General features: G+C 39.3%; 3 protein-coding genes across 3 annotated transcripts; 2 read left to right on the forward strand and 1 right to left on the reverse strand.

Moving 5' to 3' along the window:
• LOC18780327 (UDP-glycosyltransferase 79B6) lies at positions 317-1,850 on the forward strand. The gene has a single exon (XM_020562583.1). It carries the CDS (start codon positions 374-376, stop codon positions 1,769-1,771), a length of 1,398 nt encoding a protein of 465 aa, XP_020418172.1. The 5' UTR covers positions 317-373; the 3' UTR covers positions 1,772-1,850.
• Positions 5,934-8,435, forward strand: LOC18780646 (UDP-glycosyltransferase 79B3). Its single transcript, XM_020562263.1, has 2 exons — positions 5,934-7,001; positions 8,007-8,435. The coding sequence occupies exons 1-2, from the start codon at positions 6,045-6,047 to the stop codon at positions 8,205-8,207; spliced, it is 1,158 nt and encodes a 385-aa protein (XP_020417852.1). The 5' UTR covers positions 5,934-6,044; the 3' UTR covers positions 8,208-8,435.
• On the reverse strand, positions 9,032-19,331 carry LOC18779147. Its single transcript, XM_007214652.2, has 6 exons — positions 17,379-19,331; positions 16,017-16,157; positions 14,097-15,855; positions 12,745-13,052; positions 10,559-11,418; positions 9,032-10,453 (listed from the first exon to the last, which is right to left on the reverse strand). The coding sequence occupies exons 1-6, from the start codon at positions 18,696-18,698 to the stop codon at positions 9,286-9,288; spliced, it is 5,556 nt and encodes a 1,851-aa protein (XP_007214714.1). The 5' UTR covers positions 18,699-19,331; the 3' UTR covers positions 9,032-9,285.

Consider the following 19,445-nt stretch of genomic DNA (forward strand, 5'->3'; position numbering starts at 1 on the left):
GTATCCAAGGAAAATATAATATTTCTTATGTGCTTAGAAGTATTATATATTTTGTGCTAAGGAAAATATTAATAACCAAACTTATTTTCTTTTTCTACTCTAAAGTATAATTAATATACAATAATTCCTTTTAGCTGGTGAATCCAAACCCTTTGGTTGCATATCTGATTAGCAACTGGGTCAAAAGTTTTTACCAACATTGTCGCAGTAAATAGTAATATATAATTGCACACAACCACCAACCAAACCCAACAAACATGCATAAATAATAGCCTCATCAGCTGAGATGTGTTGACCCAAATGAAGTAATCTCACAACCCTATCTAGAGTGCCATACTTGCCAAGAGCTGGCTAGCTAGCTCAACCCACAAAAATGTCTCAGCCTCCCAAGACGAGCTCGTCAAGCTTTCACATAGCCATGTTCCCATGGTTTGCCATTGGCCACATCACCCCTTACATTCACCTCGCCAACGAGCTCGCTTCCAGAGGCCATAGAATCACTCTCTTGGTGCCCAACAAAGCTCGCCTCCAGCTCCAACACCTCGTCCTCCATGCAGACCTCATCGTCTTCTCTCCTGTCGCCGTTCCCCACGTCCACGGCCTCCCCGAGGGGACCGAAATTGCCTCAGAAATCCCCATCCACATGACCCATCTGCTCGCTACTGCCATGGACAGAACACGCGGCGAAATCGAGCAGTTTTTAACCGTCAGCAAACTCGACTTTGTTCTATACGACACTGCGCAGTGGGTCCCGGGCATCGCGAGAAGAAACGGCATTAAAACCGTTTGTTACAATGTCGTTTGCGCCGCTGCGCTCGCGATCGCCCTTGTCCCGGCGCGTAATGTTCCCAAGGACCGGCCTATCACCGAGGAGGAGCTGCGGGAGGCGCCAGCTGGGTATCCTTCAAAGAATGTGGTGCTTTGCGGGGCCGAGGCCAAGGCCTTGACGTTCATATCGTTGCCGTATGGGGAAGGGATCACGTTTTACGAGCGGACGACGACGGCTATGAAAGAATGTGACGTGTTGTCTATTAGAACATGCAGAGAGCTGGAGGGTGATTTGTGTGATTATATGGAAGCTCAGTATAAGAAGCCGGTGATTTTAACTGGGCCTGTTCTGGGCCTGGGATCTGATAAGAAGAGTGAGAAGTTAGAGGAAAGATGGGAGAAGTGGTTTTCTGGGTTTGAGGCAGGGAGTGTAGTGTTTTGTGCATTTGGGACCCAGTGGATTCTTGAAAAGGAACAATTTCAAGAGCTTGTGCTAGGGTTTGAGTTAACTGGGTTGCCATTTTTTGTGGCTTTGAAACCACCTTCGGGTTGTGCTACAATTGAAGAGGCTTTGCCAAATGGGTTTGAAGAGAGGGTTAAAGGGAGAGGGGTGGTGTTTGGGGGCTGGGTGCAGCAGACAGCCATTTTGAGCCACAAGTCAGTTGGGTGCTTTGTGAACCATTGTGGGTTTGGGTCAATGTGGGAGTCTTTGATGACTGATAATCAGATTGTGCTTGTGCCACATTTGGGTGACCAAATCTTGAACACCAAGTTGCTAGTTAAGGAGCTCAAGGTTGCTGTGGAGGTAGAGAGAGAAGAAAATGGGTGGTTATCAAAGGACAGCTTGCGCAAAGCTATTAAAAGTGTGATGGATAAAGACAGTGAGGTGGGCGTTATGGTAAAGAAGAACCATGCAAAATGGGTGGAAACGTTATCAAGTCCTGGGTTTATGAGTGGCTATATTGATAGGTTTGTTCAAAAGCTGAAAGAAATTGTAAATTAAGTTTTATTGTTAACTGGTTTCGTTCTTACTTATTTTATTGTGTTGGAATTAATGTGAGAGAAAATGAATGGTTTTAACATGGTGGTGTTTAATTGGGGTCCTTCTCCATTACAGAGTTGAAGCATGCGAATTCATTATGGATTTGTGTTTTGAACGTCGGATCTGCAGCAATTGCCCTTTTTAAAAATATCTCTCTCTCTATTTTTTCCTGTTCTCTTTCTTTCTTTCCGTTCCTTCGCTCTCTCTTTTTTATTATTTTTACACGTCTCTCTCTCTTTCTTTATTATTTTTCCTTCTTCTCTCTTCCTCTTTTCTTTCTTCTCTCCTGGTCTGCTGAATCTCTCTCTCTTCTTTCTTCTCAGCTCTGTTGTCTCTTCCCTGCTCCCTCAAGTCCAGGTTTTTTTTTTCGCCCCCCTCTTCTAAAGGACAACACCATGACAGACATGACATTGGCATCAACCCACCCCTTCTCATACATTTCATTGAAAACATTTAAAGCCTTTTCGAACTTCCCTGTATTGCAATAAACCTGCAACACCGGAGTCAGCGTGTACTTACTGAATTCCAACCCAGGATCTCGCATTTCTTGCAATCTCATTTCAAGCAATTGAATTGAACTTAACTTAGATTTAGATATAGCCTCCAACAAACATTTATAGTTATAAGTATTTGGAACACAAGGACCCTTCACTTTAACTTGATCAAACAAAAAGTTAGCTTCTTGAACCAACTTTACACTTCCTAAACATCTTATAAAGAAACCCAAAGCTCCAGGAGTCGGAGAACAATTTGAATTCACAATTTCCATAGCCATGGCTCTCAATGGAACATTTTGTCGAATGATCCTGATAATTTGATTGGTCTGGGTTTATTTTTTGTTTTTTGGTCGAATGGGTATGGGTTTGTGGGTGGGGGGAGGAGCCAAAAAAAACTTGGACTTGAGGGAGCACAGAACTGAGAAGAAAGAAGAGAGAGAGAGATTGAGCAGAGGAGGAGAGAAGAAAGAAAAGAGGAAGAAGGAAAAAATAATAAAGAAAGAGAGAAAGACGAGGAAAAATAATAAAAAGGAGAGAGAGAGAGGAGGAAATAGAATTAAAAAAAATTAGAGAGGGTGAGATATTAAACAAACGGTAAATGGTGCAGATTTCACGGTAAAAATCTAAATCCGTAATGAATTCACATACTTTAACTCTGTAATGAAAAAAGACTCGTTTAATTAATACTTTTTAGTAAGTTGTATTTGTTGTTGGACGAATTTAAGGGACGATCCTACATTCAGGCTAACCAGGTTGTAGCGTCGGGCAGTTGATTTTTTGTAGGCTAAAATAATATGTCTGACCAATAAGTTAATAACAATAGAAATTAAAACTAACCCACACACAAATAAAATCCCATCAACAAACCTACACTACACCACATGTCTGACTAGTAAAAAATACAAACTAACCCCCACATGTGACCACTTGGGCAAAACAAGTTCATTCTCTCTTTGCTCAGTTACCCAACCCGTATTCTTCGAAAAAAAGAAGAAGAAAATCATCCCTCCCTGTCACGCAGCACGCAACAGTGCACGCCAAAGCTAATCACCCATGTCATTCTTGAAGACTTAATTAAAGGGGGTAATCTTCAATTTTTCATCTTCTTTAATTTTCTTCTCTAAATTTGTTGATGTTGAAATTTTGGAGATTTAAGGTTTATGAAGTATCAATTAGGAATTTACAATTGAGTCTTATGAATTATCAATTGGAGATTTTGTCGGTCTATATGTTTACATCTTCTATATATTATTCAATAGGTTATACTTTATAATGTCGGAACAACATCAAAATGTTAAGAGATCAAAGACACTTAAAGATTTTTTTAAGAGAAACAATGGTGAATCATCAACTAGCATGCCTTTCGGTTCTTCTCCATCTCCTTCAATTTGTGAGGAGTAACCTCCTTCTCAACCTCAAAGAATTGACTCCGAAAATGTAAGAGTGAAGCCTTGTGATCAAGAAGTTAATACCAATTCTCTTGAGCGTGATTTGGGATTACGTCCTTAAATAGACACATTTCCACCTAATCAACGTGATAGTGTTCGAAGATCTTATATTCTCTTAGGACCATGTCAACCACAATTAAAGGACTTTCCATCACATTGAGAAGGGAAACAAAATCGTTGATTTAATGGTAGTTGGTATAAGCAATACCATTGGCTTGAGTATTCTATTCATAAAGATAAATTGTTTTGCTTTCCATGCTTTCTTTTTTATATTGATCACTTACATAAGGCTCTCACTTTAGAGGGGTTTAGAAGTTGGAAAAGAGTTGTTGTGTTTTCCTTATTCATGTAGACATTATAAATTCATCACATCATTTTGCTATGCAAAAGTGGATGAATTTAAAAAATCTAACTCACCATTTTGACAAAGTAGTGCAAACCGCACAAGAAGTTGCAAAAAATCGGTTGAGGCTTACAACCACAATAGAGGCCATTAGATATCTAGCAAATCAAGGAATGGCTTTTAGAGGTGATGATGAATCTTGTGACTCCTCCAATTGAGGCAATTTCATTGAGTTGTTGAGGGCTTTTGCAAGAATGAATGTAAACATTGAAATTTTTTTGTTACAAATGCTCCCTTAAATGCCCAATATATTTCAAATAAGATACAAAAAGAGATCCTAAATATCTGTACTACGAAAGTGAGGAAGATGATATGCGATGAAATTGGGGAAGATGAGAAATTTTGTATTCTTGTTGATGAAGCACTTGACTACTCTAAGAAGGAACAAATGGCTATTATTCTAAGGTTTGTTGGTTGTGATGGACATATTTGAGAAATGTTTTTTGATATTTTGAGTGTTCATGACACTAACTCCTCAACTTTTAAAAAGTGATATTTGTAAAGTTCTTGGCAAACATAATCTTTTAGTGAGCAATATGCCTGGTCAAAGATATGATGGTGCTAGAAATATGTGTGGTGAATGGAGTGGTTTACAAGCATTATTTCTCAATGATTGTCCATATGCATATTATATACATTGCTTTGCTCATCATCTACAATTAGCTTTAAATGGTGCAGCTAAAGAAGTAGGACTCGTTTGGAGATTTTTTCAATAACATTGTGAATTTTGTTGGTGCTTCTGCTAAGCATCATTCTGAGTTAAAATTAACCTGACAAGCTGAAATTAAAGATTTACTAGCAGCTGGAAGACTTGGAACATGTAAAGGGGTTAATCAAATTCGTTGTTTGCAACGACCTAGAAGTACTCGTTGGGGCTCACATTTTAATTATATTAGGAGTTTGATTGATTTATTTGGGCAACAAAGACACTTCTAAAAGATATCAGTTAACATGGACCTACCTCACAATTTCGTGGCGAAGCAGAAGGTATTAAAATTTCTATGTTGTCTTTTGGCTTTGTTTTTGCCTTACATTTGTTGGACAAAACTATGAGATTCACTGATTTTCTTTGCCTATAACTCAAAGAAAATCTTAAGACATTGTAAGGGCTTTGAATTTGGTTGCAAGTACAAAAATGGCGCTTCATGAGTTGAGTTGAGAAATAATGATTGGAATGATTTTATACAGAGTGTGCAAACATTTTGTGAAGAACATATATTGGCCATATTGTATGAGCCATAATTCTTCATTCATTCTAGACCAAATTTCCAATTTTGGTCCAAACAAAAAGCCAGAAGGAAAAAGGAAAAACAAAAAAGACGACTTTGATGAAGTGGAGCTGTGCAAGAGGAGCTACAGGTAACAAAAGATATAATAGTTATATATTATGCATTGTTGCCATGCAAGATTGGGTGCTCAATGATTGTTATTTAACTGAAGAGTTTGAGATCAAGAATTTGGATGTTCTGCAGTATTTCCTTGGCCTGCAGTTACATACAATTCACAAGGGTTTGTTTATTACTAGACTGGGCTTTGGTTTTATAGTTAGATCTTCCCCTTATTTTTGTATTGTTACTTCCTGGCTGGTGTCTTTCGACCCTGCTTTTGTAGTCGTCCCTGGCTCCTTTTGGGTTTGCAAGGAGTTCTTTTGATTTGACCCAGAAAAGAGTATCTTTTGGCATGTCATTGTGATCCGGTGTGTTTCACAAGTGGCCAATCCAACAAAGATATGGCCCGCACGAGTACAATTATTGAAGTATCCACTGCCAACAAAGGGACAAAGGGAGGACAAGACAAAGACTCAAGAGAGTGAGTGGTGTTACTTTTTTTCCTTTTTTCCGTATAGCTCATAACCACATACTCTTTTCTCGCACTTGGGTGGTCAGATGACAATAATTGATAATCGAACCTCCCACAGAGTTTCATTCGACCTAATAAATGACAAGAATGATTTCAGTAATTTATCCAGCAACCCCCCTCCCAATTCTCCGAGATATAAAAGCATAGGGAACACACACATGCATACAAGAGCTAGCACAAAAGTTGATCAAATGGCGCAACCTAATCTCAATGAGACGAGCTCATCAAATTTTCACATAGCCATGTTCCCATGGTTTGCAATAGGACACGCCATCCCTTTCCTTCACCTCTCCAACGAGCTCGCAGCAAGAGGCCATAAAATCTCTTTCTTGCTGCCTAAAAAAGCTCAGATTCAGATTCAACATCTCAACCTCCACCCACAACTCATCGCCTTTTGTTCAGTCACTGTTCCTCACATTGAAGGCCTCCCTGAGGGCACTGAGACTGCCTCTGACATCCCAACATCTTCGACCGCCTTGCTAGCGACTGCCATGGACCGCACCCGTCAGCAAATAGAAGGCTTCCTAGTAAGTTGTGGTGCCAATGATCGTAAAATCGATATGATTTTCTATGACTTTGCTCATTGGGTACCAGAAATTACAAGAGGGCTTGGAATTAAGTGCATTAACTATGGCGTTCTTTGTGCTGCGACAACTGCGATGGCTATTGTGCCAGCACGAAATGTGCCCAAAGATAGGCCTGTGACTGAGGAAGATCTACGGGACCCACCTCCTGGGTACCCGTCATCAACTGTGGTAATGCTTCCTGGTCGCGAAGTCCAGTCTTTGATGTTCATTACGATGCCGTATGGAGATGGGATCACTTTTTATGAGCGGCTCATGACCTCTAAGAAAGGATGTGACGCGTTATCCACGTGCTCAAGTGTCACACAAAGTAAAGGAAATAGATTCTCTCCTAGACTTGGATTTACAAACAAAGAAAGTTCACAACTATTAACCAAGGTATGCAAGAATCTCACAATTTAAGCACGCATGTTGCTTTAGCCAGTCCTATATGTTAGAAATATCAAGGGACTTAACATGGGTTTATAAGAAGTTAGATTACTCTCTTATTGCTATAAAGTAAAGGGTGCGTTTTCTCTTCATCCTAATATACGTGAATAACAGGCTCTTATCCCATGAAAAAAATTAAGGTTCTAGCTCATGTGTCATGTATAACACTACCGACAATGGGGAAAGAGGTTTTTGGGGGAGGGGGACCGCGGAGGACAAGATAGAGAGTGGTGGAAGTTGATAGCTCTTAACCCCGGGGGTGGGTGTGGTGGGGTGGGGTGGGTTGGGGTGGTTGGAGGAGGACAAGATAGAGAGTGAGTGGTGGAAGTTGATAGCTCTTAACCACATTAACCACATATATTGTTCTGAGGACAAGATAGAGAGTGAGTGGTGGTAATTGATAGCTCTTAACCACATATTGTTCTGGCACACTTTTGGATGACCAGATCTTAAATGTTAAGCTACTCTTAAAAAGCTCAAGGTTGTTTTGTTAAGTAGAAACGGAAGAAACTGCATGGGCGTTGTTTTTCAAAGGAGAGCTTGGAAAAAGCTTATATTAAAGCTGTGACAGACTAAACAGTGAGATATTATTACGTTGAAGCATAAATAAATCACCTATCAAATGCTATAATTTGAGACAATATTTAGTCATATCATGTGAACATCAGAACATGTTACATGATGTTATGGTCACATAGAAAAATTTCTCCTAAGTTTATGAGTCATAATTATTTCAATTATTGCATGTATGTGTCTGAGTCATGAGAGTGAGTGTGGTAAGCCTCATAAGTTATAATTAACCTCATAGCCACATACATATTATACCTTCCATACAATCACTGTTCCCCACGTTGAAGGCCTCCTTGAGGGCACTGAGATTACCTCCGATATCCCAACATCCATGTTGCTCTCTATTGCCATGGACCTCACCCGTGACCAAATCCAAGGGTTCCTAAAAAACCAGTGTTGCACTAGAGAGAAGAAAATGGATGGTTTTCAAAGGAGAGCTTGAGCAAAGCCGTTACCATTGTTATGGATAAAGACAATGAGGTGGGTGTTACGGTGAAGAAGAACCATGCAAAGTGGAGAAAAATCCTATCTGACCCAGGGCTTAAGAGTGGCTATGTTGATAAGCTTGTCCAGGATCTGACAGAGCTCTGTAATAATGGGAAATAACTTTCGCTCCTTGCACCAAGAAAAAACTTTGTATTGTTGTTATATTTGCTACAATACAAATAAGGGAATAAAAGCTGATTTTCAGTACTGTTAATAGTGCTGATATATTAATGTTGGTACCCCTATTTTTGGGTTCTAACCATAACATTTCTAATTTTCAACTATGTAGATCCACTCTTAATCGGATCATTAGGAATTCATTAAATTGATAATGTCTCCATCACAACACCTATTTTCTATTGCAAGGGTCTTATAGCTCAAGTGGTTAAGAACACCAATTCTCTTGCTTTAATTGAGAGGTCAAATAGATTCAGATTCAAGTAATTGAAATACAATGCGAAGTGGACCCTACAAGGGTATCCCTCAAATAAACTTATTTGATGGTGGTGATTAAGTGTGGGCATTTGAACCGAGCAGTATATTCTTCAGTGAAGATTTTTGCGATATTTCATAATCTAAATTAACGACAAAAGAATATATCAGCGGTAAACTGTATCTTTATTCACAATTATGCATCTCAGAGTCATGTATTGTGGGAAATAAACATCTTAATTTTATTACATATATTATCAAAATAACAAGATGAGAGTGCATCCAAAGTTGCAAATCTTGATTCAGCCTTATGGAATCAAAGTTTGTGCGGAGAAATCCAGTAAAAACTTCCAGGACATTTTTGGATCATATGTTTGTTTGATTGGGCATATGATCAGTCTTGTCTGAGACCATTCTGAACAATATATTTATCCCCAAAACATCTTAAATACTTTATATTACATATTTTTTTAAAGAAAAACTTATTGTTAAGTGTTCGTAACAAAACCACATAATTCGCAGGTCCAACTACATAACTATGAGAAAATGAATGAAAGAATAGTGTCCAAATGTGCTAATTACAGGGAGATTAGCTCCTCAAGGAGAATCAAAACTCCAAAAGGAACTTGCAGAAGAGTTTAGACCTACCAAGCCAATAACTATTAATTTCATTTTCAACGACTCGATAAAATTTTCACATCTAAATTCCGCAACGGCACAAAACTTTGCCACGGGGTAAGCAAATCCAAGCTGCGAAATGATCAAATCAATGAAAAGGCTGCTTGCTCATTACTATCAACTCTATAAGTGAACAGAGGCACAGGGTCTCGAATTTACAGTGAAAAGAAACATCCTTGTCAGGATCCATATGAACCAGGACACCATCTCTGAAAATAAAGTTTGAATCAAACCTGAGATGAGTATTCGGGGAAGCATTTTCTTTTGTTGGGGTGCTCTCGCTGATGGTGTGGCATCTGCATTCCACTGGCAAAAGACTTTTATTTCCTGAAGTTTTGCAATGGCATGTAATTGTTTCTGGCCATTCAAACCTCTCATTATTTCCGTCTCTCATTTTATCATCCAATAAGTTGCTGGAACCTCCAGAAACATTCATTCTTCTAACCGCTGCAAGAAGATCCACAGACACTGATGCAACAATATCATGAACATCGTCTGCAGTCCATAGGCTCCTATTTGATCCCCATTTGTGAATAAGAATTTTCTGTGTCAAACTGCGGAGGGTATCTAGACATGTAGGGCAACAACGATACAAGCATAGAACCCCAGACTCGCTAGAGAGACTTGTTTTGCTCGAGATTTCAACATCCATAATATGCTTATCAGCTTCACACTTGACATCATTCTGTCCAATACCAGCATCTACTGAGGACAAACCATTACGCTCATTGCAGACGGTACTAGAACTACAGAGCTTAACGCAGCCAAATTCCTCACAGGTACAACCATCCTCAGAAATGACAACAGATTCAGCGCATTCAAATCCATTTGAATGTTTCAAGGATCCAGAATTGCCATTCCCAACTACATGGTTCTTGTCCTTTTCTGGCTCATGTGGTTTAGGGCTTGTCCCATTTTGGTCATTCAAAGTTCCGTCTGAATCAAGAAGAGATTTATCCAGAGTAGAGTTCATTACGACGATTTTCTGTCCAGACAAATCAGAAATTTCAAGTCTACCCTCAGAATTAGGATGACCCAAATCACCATATTCTTCATTTAAGTCAACACTACCAACTTTTTCATTATCAAATCCTTGGGGGTCAATTTCTGGCACTTTAAGCCCATCGGAGCATTTGCTAGTACCATTTGGCTTGGGTTCCTCACTTTGAACTTGATCGTCGGCATGGTGATCATCTGGAGGTCTCACATCAGTTAGCTTAGCATTTTCCATTTTCATTGGAGAATCCACCTCTAAACTGAAATGGGAGCAATCGTTGTTAGATAACAACCAATGAAAAGCAAAATCAAAAACAAAAAACAAAAAAATTCCACAACCACGCTAATGGCAGTATAAGCATTACCTGTGCAGCGTGTAAGCCCAGCTATTAACCATGTCTTCCAGATAGGCCACTTGCGATAAAAGGCGAACATATTGATATCTATCTTTCCCACCCTGGATCTTTGCATTGATCTGTAAAACTAGAAGCTCAAGAACCTTCCGTATCTCAAAGGAGACTTCTCTGAGTGATGTGTAGACACCTCTGTATGCCGACAAACCGACAGCAATCAGGCCTCTAACTAGAACAAAATTTTCTTTGTTTTTAAAGTTACTGGAGCTACAACCAACAGCTACCTTTTCAATTGAGTTATTAGGACGAGCTATACAAGAATTGAATGGCCAGCCCTTCCAAGGTCCACTTATGTCAGCAGAGGGACCTTCTTTGAGTTTTGAAGTAAACCAACAAAGCTCAGCAAAATGAGGATATCGCAGAATCTGATATCCAAATGAAGATATTGCTAGCAGCAAGCTTGATTTCCCTTTCACTGTTCTATTGTTAGGTGGTGGATGAGCTTTAAGAAGAGACTCATCAGGACCCTGTTTTACACTGTTGTTTGCATCAGCTGATCCATGATCTAGACTCTGATTAACCATCTCTGATTGACCACCTAATGTACCACAAGTTTTATACTCCTGGCAAGAGCTTGTATGGATGTGGGACGTTTGATGAATTAACAGAACAACCTGTTGAACTATATCTCTTAATAACTCTTCTGCAGATAGATTGATCACCAAATCATGGTTGAAATCTCCATTGACCTGCACTGAAAATCGAGGAACTGTATGCTTCACAGGAATTGACTGATGGTCATTTGATATATCACTCTTGAAGAACTGCCTTATTCTAACTGGAAGTACTGGATCTGCAACTTCCGATGTAGCCTGTTGAAAAATAAAAAGCATTACAAGCTAATATGGACATACATTCCATATATTTAATATAAAAAGAAATTAGATTGACATTTAATCTATTTATTTAATACAAAACAGAAATATCATCAAGCATTAGTTTGCACCAGTACCAATGAAGGCAATAAAGTAAGAGAAAAATAGCCAGGAGACGGACGCTTTAAGCAATGTACATTAAAATTTTCCATGCTTTTAACTTGTGACAGTAAATTGTTATTATTTTTTGGAAGACAGTTATTATAGCCTGTAACTTCTTTCACCTCTTCCCATTTCCAAAAATATCCCAGGAGGGACCATTTCATCACAGAATGCCCCCAAAATGTTTTGTTCCAATTTTCTATTATTTGAAAAAAAAAAAAAAAAAAAAAAAGAGATTGCTACTATAAAATGGTGAAAATACGGTTGACAAAAAGTTACTAAGAACTTACTATCAGGGTTAAGGAAAAAAAGAGAAGCAGAGCATTTGTCCCTGTTTCAATAGAACCATAAAAGAATGTGGTTCTTATATAGATTCGTACTCAGATGTTTCCAGGAAAAACTTGCTGTGTTTTCCCATCAGACTGACTAGTCCGCTACCACTTCATCCAAATGCCATTTTTGAGCAACAAGGGAAGCAACTCGCCAAATCAAAACTTACAGCCACATAAACTTGTCTATTTATTTATTTTGGTTATACAAGGGCAAAAGCCCAAAAGAAGAGAAAGGGAAAGCACACACATGAACACACAACGCAAAATTAAACAAGGCAAACCCTAGAACTGGAAATACTTTAACATCTTGAAAGAGCAGCTCTTAAAGGCCTGAATAGGCCTGATTATACAACTGCAACCCAGTTGGTGGTGTACATATACATTAGCCAAAAATCACAGTAGCTAGCTTCTGTACAGAAATCTCGCACTCTATCTATCAAGTCTCTTCACATAAGTAATATTTCATTTCGAATTAAAGATGAAATTCAATGCTGACCTTTTAAGCAAGACTTTTCAATTGACCATCATCAAAAGAGGACTTAAAAATACATATATAAACAGTGGAAAATTGAAACCTTGAGCTTTTAATGTGAAATAAATTATGAGAAAGATCCAAATATAAAATAGCCATAAGATTTGCAACTGTATTCTTTCGGACATAAGATATCAAAAGGATTAAGATTATTAGGATTAAAGCACGCCTTTGCCAGCAAAAAAGTGGCAGAGTCAAAACCCTGAAAGCAGCTACATGCTACATCACAACTAAAGCTGTGATTAAAAGATATTTAAGAAAAACAAACAAAAGAAAAATGGAAAAAAAAAAGCCTACCAGGATCATCAAGGATGTAGAGACACATATAGACTCCACCTGCTCCACAAATAAGTTCCAGGCATGTGAAGCGCTACACGCAACACCAGGGCACTCGCCCATGTCTTCTGATTTGCATTGTTGTGAAGTGGACCCACTTCCCTCTTCAACAGCTTGACCGTGTACAAAATACGACTTTTCATTTTCAGGAAGTTGATGGTCTGATAAATCAGAATCACTCTCCTCTGTCACTTGAAGAGGTGTCTCCACAGCCCACAAGTCAATTCTTGGCAAGAAAACTACACATGGCCCAACACTGGCACATTTCACTGCAATAGAAAATAAAAACTGCTCTTAATATTTAAAATTTAATTATATTTAACTACTGTTTAACTGTAAACTTCAACTGAATTTATATTTCTTTCTCACATATATCACCACATCATTTCCTAGTTTTTCCTATGGCTTTTACCTACACTCAACTCGAAATATTTCATCAAGATAAGAACATCTCAAATCATTGTTGTGTCGGCGACATATTCAATGAATGGGTTGCTATACCACGACTCTATTAAACAGAAAGGAAAAAAGAATATTACCAGGTTCGATGACTGTTTTGACAAGTCATGATGGTGCCTTTAGCAGTACAAATTATCTACTGCTTATATTATTAAACTCAGGAGGGGTGTTGGTAAATGTTAGAAGATATAAGGGTAAATCTATATTTTGTTATTAAAACCTAAGAGAAATCTATCCAACAAGTTGGAAATACACAGCTTGCTAATCTAGGAACCTTTATTACTGGTGGGACCAAGCTGCATCACATTTGAAAACTTTTGTCCAATGTAGCCACATAAAGTGCACGGACAGGAGCTAAGTAATGAATGGAAAAGGTATGCGGCATCATACATGAAAAGAAGCATCCATGTATGACTATGCTTTCCAGACATGGTCCTTCCCACAGGCCCACACTGAACTTCTAAATCACTTCAGCTAGACCAACACCTCAAATATTGAGGGATCTTATGATACATTAGGCCAAAAACTACCTAGCATCAAAGAATTAGTGGAAATGTTGGAAAAATTTTCTAGGACACCTAGAAATGCATATAAAAGACAGGTAGATGATCCTGGAACAGTAATCTCCCTTCCAAGGATAAAAGACAAAAAATGAATCAACTGAAAGTTCAAACCATGAACACTTCAAGTCAATTAAATATTGTCATACTATTCCAGCTTGGTAAGAGAACTCAGAGTAGCACAACTATTGAGCTTCAAGCATTATAATGCGATAAGCTACCAACGTAGCTTAAATTATCTATGCTAACAACAAAGAAACAATATAAAATACCAGATAACCGAGAGGAACATACTTAATATCTGTGTTATCCCTTGCACCATATCTCCATGCCCTTCTTGTAAAACTGTAGCCAAATCAACCTTCTGAACTTCTACATTCCCAACAAAACAGTGAAGAAGGCAAGAAGCAAGATGCCTTTGGCCAGATCTGGGACTTCCAGCAATCAATATTCGAAATCCTGATTTGTTTGTTGAGGCAACTGATATGTTTTGCAGCAAACTAGGGCGTGCACCACCATGGTGTTTAACAGAAGGAAACTTCAAAATGTTGTCATCGTCATCATCACTAAAAGCATCAGAATTAGCAAAAGTGTCATCTCCAAGTAAAATGCCAGTGTGCAGAAGCTTTCTCTCTATGTCCTTTGCAACATCTGCTTCCTGAAGTAAGATATCAATATGGGACCACCAACGATCACTGGACATCTTCTTCTTATTCAAAGCCGAAACCATCACGCTTTTAATCATTCTTGCAGCTTTTCTGAGAGGAGCCGGCAACCAGAGCCGTTCATCAAGATAAAGGGAAACAAGCATAGTAGATAATGGTTGTAGCAGACACGGACTAAGGTGTGTAGGAAGAGGAGAGCATACTACATCATTAGCAGCTATTCCTGCTTCTCTACGAGAGCAGGGAGGCGGAGAACATGTCAGAGCCTCCAACCAGTCCCTGTCCTCCACTGCAAAGGCAGGAAGGGGGAGGCGTTTATGGTCAGAAGCTTTCTTTCCAGCAGCAGACAAAACTTCTTGCAGAGGGAAATTCCTCTTCAAGGACATGATGGCTGCTTGAGTACAAAGTGCTTGCAGATCTGCACCGGCAAATCCCGCAGTTCTTCTTGCAACCAATTTGAGAATGGATCCAGCAACTGGTTTTGGCCACTTTCGAGTGTGTAGCGAAAGAATGGCAGCTCTGTCCTCAACTGACGGCAGTGGAAAATAGATTTCCCTATCAAATCTTCCAGGCCGCCTTAATGCTGGATCAACAGCATCAGGACGATTTGTAGCACCTATAACTACAACAGAACCTCGAGATTTCAGACCATCCATTAAAGCAAGCAGCGTTGACACAACCGAACTATGTGTCTGATCTTGCTGCCTTGTCCGGCAAGGTGCCAACCCATCTATCTCGTCAAAGAATATTATAGAAGGCTGACATCTCTCAGCAACCTGAAACAAGAGTCTTAGCTGGCGCTCAGCATCACCAACGTATTTTCCTAGACAATCTGCACCTTTGCGAGCAAAATATGCTATCCGTTTATCACCATGCGCACACGCACCTATTAATGCCCGGACAACAAGAGTTTTACCTGTTCCAGGATACCCATGCAAAAGAACACCTCTAGGAGGTGTGAGACCAAGATTATCAAAGAACTCTGGATATAAAAGAGGCAATATGACAACTTCCTTCATACATCGAATGACACCTTGAAGACCTGCAACAGATTCCCAACCCTGAAATAGTTTTCCACTCTCAGAGTTGGAGCCTCCAATGTACACGGGTGCAATTCTTACCAAATCCCGATGAAGCCTCTTGCTTTCACGTTTCAAAAACTCTTCATCCTCACCACAATTCTCCAACCATTTTTCTTCTGCCTCAATATCCTTCCGCCAAGCATCATTTGAAAGTTTCCTTATTTCCATCTTCATTTTCTTAGCCTTCAATTTCTTTATACGGGCTAAATATTGATTGCCCATAGGTTGGAAGAGATTCCGATGATCAGTGCAGGCGATCAGAAATTTTCGATGATCAAATACACAACCATAAGCTCGTGCACAAGGCTGCAAAACACAGAATGCCATAAGCCGTAAAATATATGTAAGTTGGAATATATATTATGTTTATGTGTGTTTGGGTTGTCTGTTGACAACAAACCAGGTATAGCACATAAATTCCTATTATAAATTGATAATTTTCTTAATATGAGAGCTAAATAACAAACCAAGTGGTAAGTTCGTGGACACCGATCAACACGGCACCCAATTGTGGCTCCTGGCCTTCCACAGCGGGTGCATTTTAATGCTCTCCCTCTGCATAAGGCAGCCCGTACATTCTTTAAGCATCCTAAACCAGCAAAATAAACCTGCAAACACATATCACATGTATGGAGATTTATTGGAACATGAGTTGACTGACATAGCTAAACACAAATGAAAAATGCAGATTCTAACTTACAGTTGCAGATCTATCAAGCAGGTTAAAGTTCAAAATACAAATAAATAAATAATTGCACATATAGACAAAAGTTGTTGATGATCAAGCAAAAAAGATTGTTGCTTACTTCCTAATTACGTGTTCCATCACAGGGCAAGACAGAGATGGTAAAATGTAGATCCCTAATAATCTGATAAAAGCACAGCATCAGTTAACATTCATGCAAAGAAAAGAATCTTCTAGATCACCAAGAGCAGAGAGCTAACAAACCCAGATTAACCAGCCACTATTTTCAACAGAATAAGTTAAGAGCAGGCTACTGCAAAACGCTACAAATCAAAGAACGTAACTTAGAGTAATAGAGTGGGGAAATTTTTTTGACTGTAATTTCAGGAAGATAATTGGGATTATCCAAATATAAACCGAGGGTCAGTGTCTTTAAAACTTTAAAATAATATTTAACTAAGGACAATCCAGTCTGTAGAGGTTACTAAAGTTAATGTAGAAGCAAATGAGTGACCATATAGCTTCCTAGTGCAGTATGCAAACTCTTCTTCAGTGGAAGACTCTCGCCTTTGATATACTTATCATGAAAATAAGGTCCAATACTTTAAGACAGATCACTCAGCTGAATACCATGTCTTAAAACTCTTTATAATCATAACTCAAAACTCATGTTGATGAGGTGTTAACTTTTCTAGCATAATCCCTCATGTGGCATTACAGATATACCATAGGTTGATGTCATTGTTGTAATACAGTAAAAAAAAAACATTAAATGCAATGGTGTTGTTATAATTAAAGCATCTGTGAAAACATAATGTTAAGATGTGACCAAGAAGAAGATAGCATGGAAAAGTGGAATTGATCTATACAGGGCCAACTTTAAAGTTTATCTTCCGTGATACCATTCAGGGACAACTTTTTGGTGGAAGGAGCACTAAAAATTTTGCAACCAAAACAATGATCTTGAATTGTTAAAAGATGAGATTATCCTGTTCGTAATCTCATTACCAACCTCAGAAGCCAACCAGTACTGATAGCAAGTGGTACCAACATGTTCATAAAGCTTGAGATCTTAAAATCTAAAATACAGATAGTACCATGATGTAAAGCACAAAATGTTTAAAAGTCAATCGAGAAACCGCACCTCTGGACTCCACACAGCACAGTGTTGATGGACCCATATTCCAGCAATACCATAACGATCATTTATAGGACCCAAGAGACGTCCAAGCCAGCCAGGTTCATCACCAAAGCCATCCCATATGTTATAGTTAGGTTCCTCAGAGGCTGAAGAGCCACTATATGCCTCATTCTCGCTCTCACCCGTCTCCTGAACTAATTTTTTTGGAGGCATACCATCAGTCCCTCCCCCGCACAAACCACACCGTCTACCCTCCTTAATGCGTGGCTTGCCAAGTGTATCGCATTTCATACCTTTCAACTTATCCACCTTCACATTGTTCACTTCAATTGCAAGATTTTCATCAAGCTTGGCCAAATCGGAATCCTTCCCTTCATGACACCCTGCAACTTCCACTTCATTTCTTGAAACTCCAACAGCTTCTGACATGGCATTACTTTGATTTTCTCCTTCAATCACGCACCCTAATTGTTCCACCTGATTACCATTATTTTCTTCTTGAACCGCACATACTGATTGCTCCACCTGTTCATCAGCATGTTCCATGGTCTCCATATTGTCCATAGTTTCCACATTCTCATTGCCAATGCACCCCTTCTCTAATTGTAAATTCTCCCCTGCCTCAATTATTTTTGTCGAATCACCCTTCACAGTTTCCCCTTGAACCCCACCATCAAGTTCGCCATCCAATTGCATAGAAACATCTTCATCCTTCCTCATCACTTCCACTTCTTCCTCCACAAGTTCATCTTTGATCACAGGCAACTCATTCTCTTTCTTTTCATGCTCTAAACTATTTGTTGCTCTAATCCTTCCTGGTCTATTCGATTTGACAATCCTAGGCCTCCCACCTTCCAATCCCCCATTCTTATCATTTGATTCAGTGCTCACCATATTCTCTTCACTTCTGCCTCCACCCGTCTCTTCAAAAAGCTTCCTTTTCCCTTTTACCGCTGAACCCGCATTTCTACCTCTTGATCTCAACCTCGATCTCCAACTTCCCGGCGTGTCGAAATCCTCCTCCTTCACACTCTTCTCAGCACTCAATATTACATTCTTCTCAATCCTCCGCCGCTTCTTTGGTGGTGCAGGAGAGACATCGAGCATAACTGGGGCCCGCCGAGCCCTGGAGCTCCGGCGCAGCTCCAGTTCACCACTCCCGGAGCTCCCTGGCCCTGGCCCCGGCCCACCATTACCCCCAATCACTTCAACATGGTTTCTCTTATACTCCTTCTCACATATAGCATCAAGCCTCTTGTGCTTCTTCCGAGGCCGAGGCCCCGACCGATTAGAAGCCTTACTTTGCTTTGACGATAATCGCATGACAAGAAGCACACAAGAATCCTATACAAATTTCTCTATGAGAGCCTATGTGTGTGCAGGTGTGATTATATGCAAAAATAACCTCAGGCTTTGGGCAAATGGGTAGTGAGGGATCGCTTTCTTTGTCCAATTGGGCGCCGGATTCAGTTCAGACTCATGAAAGAGAACCTGTATTAAAGCAGAGCTGAAGGACTCACAGGGTCATAGCTGAGTCGATCGGTTCCCCATGGAAAAACAAAAAAAGGAGAAATTCAAGAAAGAAATAGAAACCCTAGAAATGAATATGGGGAAGCATATTTAAGCTTCTTTCAGCTGTTGAGCTTTTGGGTTTGCTCCGTGAAGATTGGGTCTTCTGGGTTTGGTTTTGGAGACTCTGTCCCCTCTGAAGCTCTCTCCTTTTTCTATCCCTCTGAAATTTCTCTGTTTGCTGTTAAAGTTATAGAGAGACTAGGGCGAGAGGAGAAGAGCTCCACATTGTTTTCATTTATTTTTATTTTTTTCAAACCATATCCCAAGCGCACTCATAGCGCGTGCAATCAAACTGTGATAATCAAGATAGATGAGAGTTTTTTCTATACAAATAGTATAAACTACTCTAAATTAATTAATTTATAAAGAGGATAATTCAAACTTAAGTTCAACGGGACAAATTCACTATTTTTACAACTGACCTAACACACATTTGCGAGTCTTTTTAAATCAGTGAAGCACATGCAACACATGGTTTGATTTTGATTCGGGCATGGA

This window comes from Prunus persica, chromosome G4, assembly GCF_000346465.2.
Source record: "Prunus persica cultivar Lovell chromosome G4, Prunus_persica_NCBIv2, whole genome shotgun sequence".
NCBI classification, from domain to species: Eukaryota; Viridiplantae; Streptophyta; class Magnoliopsida; order Rosales; family Rosaceae; genus Prunus; species Prunus persica.

Excerpts from the sequence above, each read along its gene's own strand:
- LOC18780327 (XM_020562583.1), top strand. The coding sequence starts at position 374 with ATGTCTCAGCCTCCCAAGACGAGCTCGTCAAGCTTTCACATAGCCATG.
- LOC18780646 (XM_020562263.1), top strand. The coding sequence starts at position 6,045 with ATGACAATAATTGATAATCGAACCTCCCACAGAGTTTCATTCGACCTA. Across the intron at positions 7,002-8,006 it reads TATGCAAGAATCTCACAATT|AGAGAAGAAAATGGATGGTT; the intron begins TAAGCACGCATG and ends GTGTTGCACTAG.
- LOC18779147 (XM_007214652.2), bottom strand. The coding sequence starts at position 18,698 with ATGCGATTATCGTCAAAGCAAAGTAAGGCTTCTAATCGGTCGGGGCCT. Across the intron at positions 16,158-17,378 it reads GTGCTGTGTGGAGTCCAGAG|GTTTATTTTGCTGGTTTAGG; the intron begins GTGCGGTTTCTC and ends ATGTGTTTGCAG. Across the intron at positions 11,419-12,744 it reads CTACATCCTTGATGATCCTG|GCTACATCGGAAGTTGCAGA; the intron begins GTAGGCTTTTTT and ends ATTTTTCAACAG.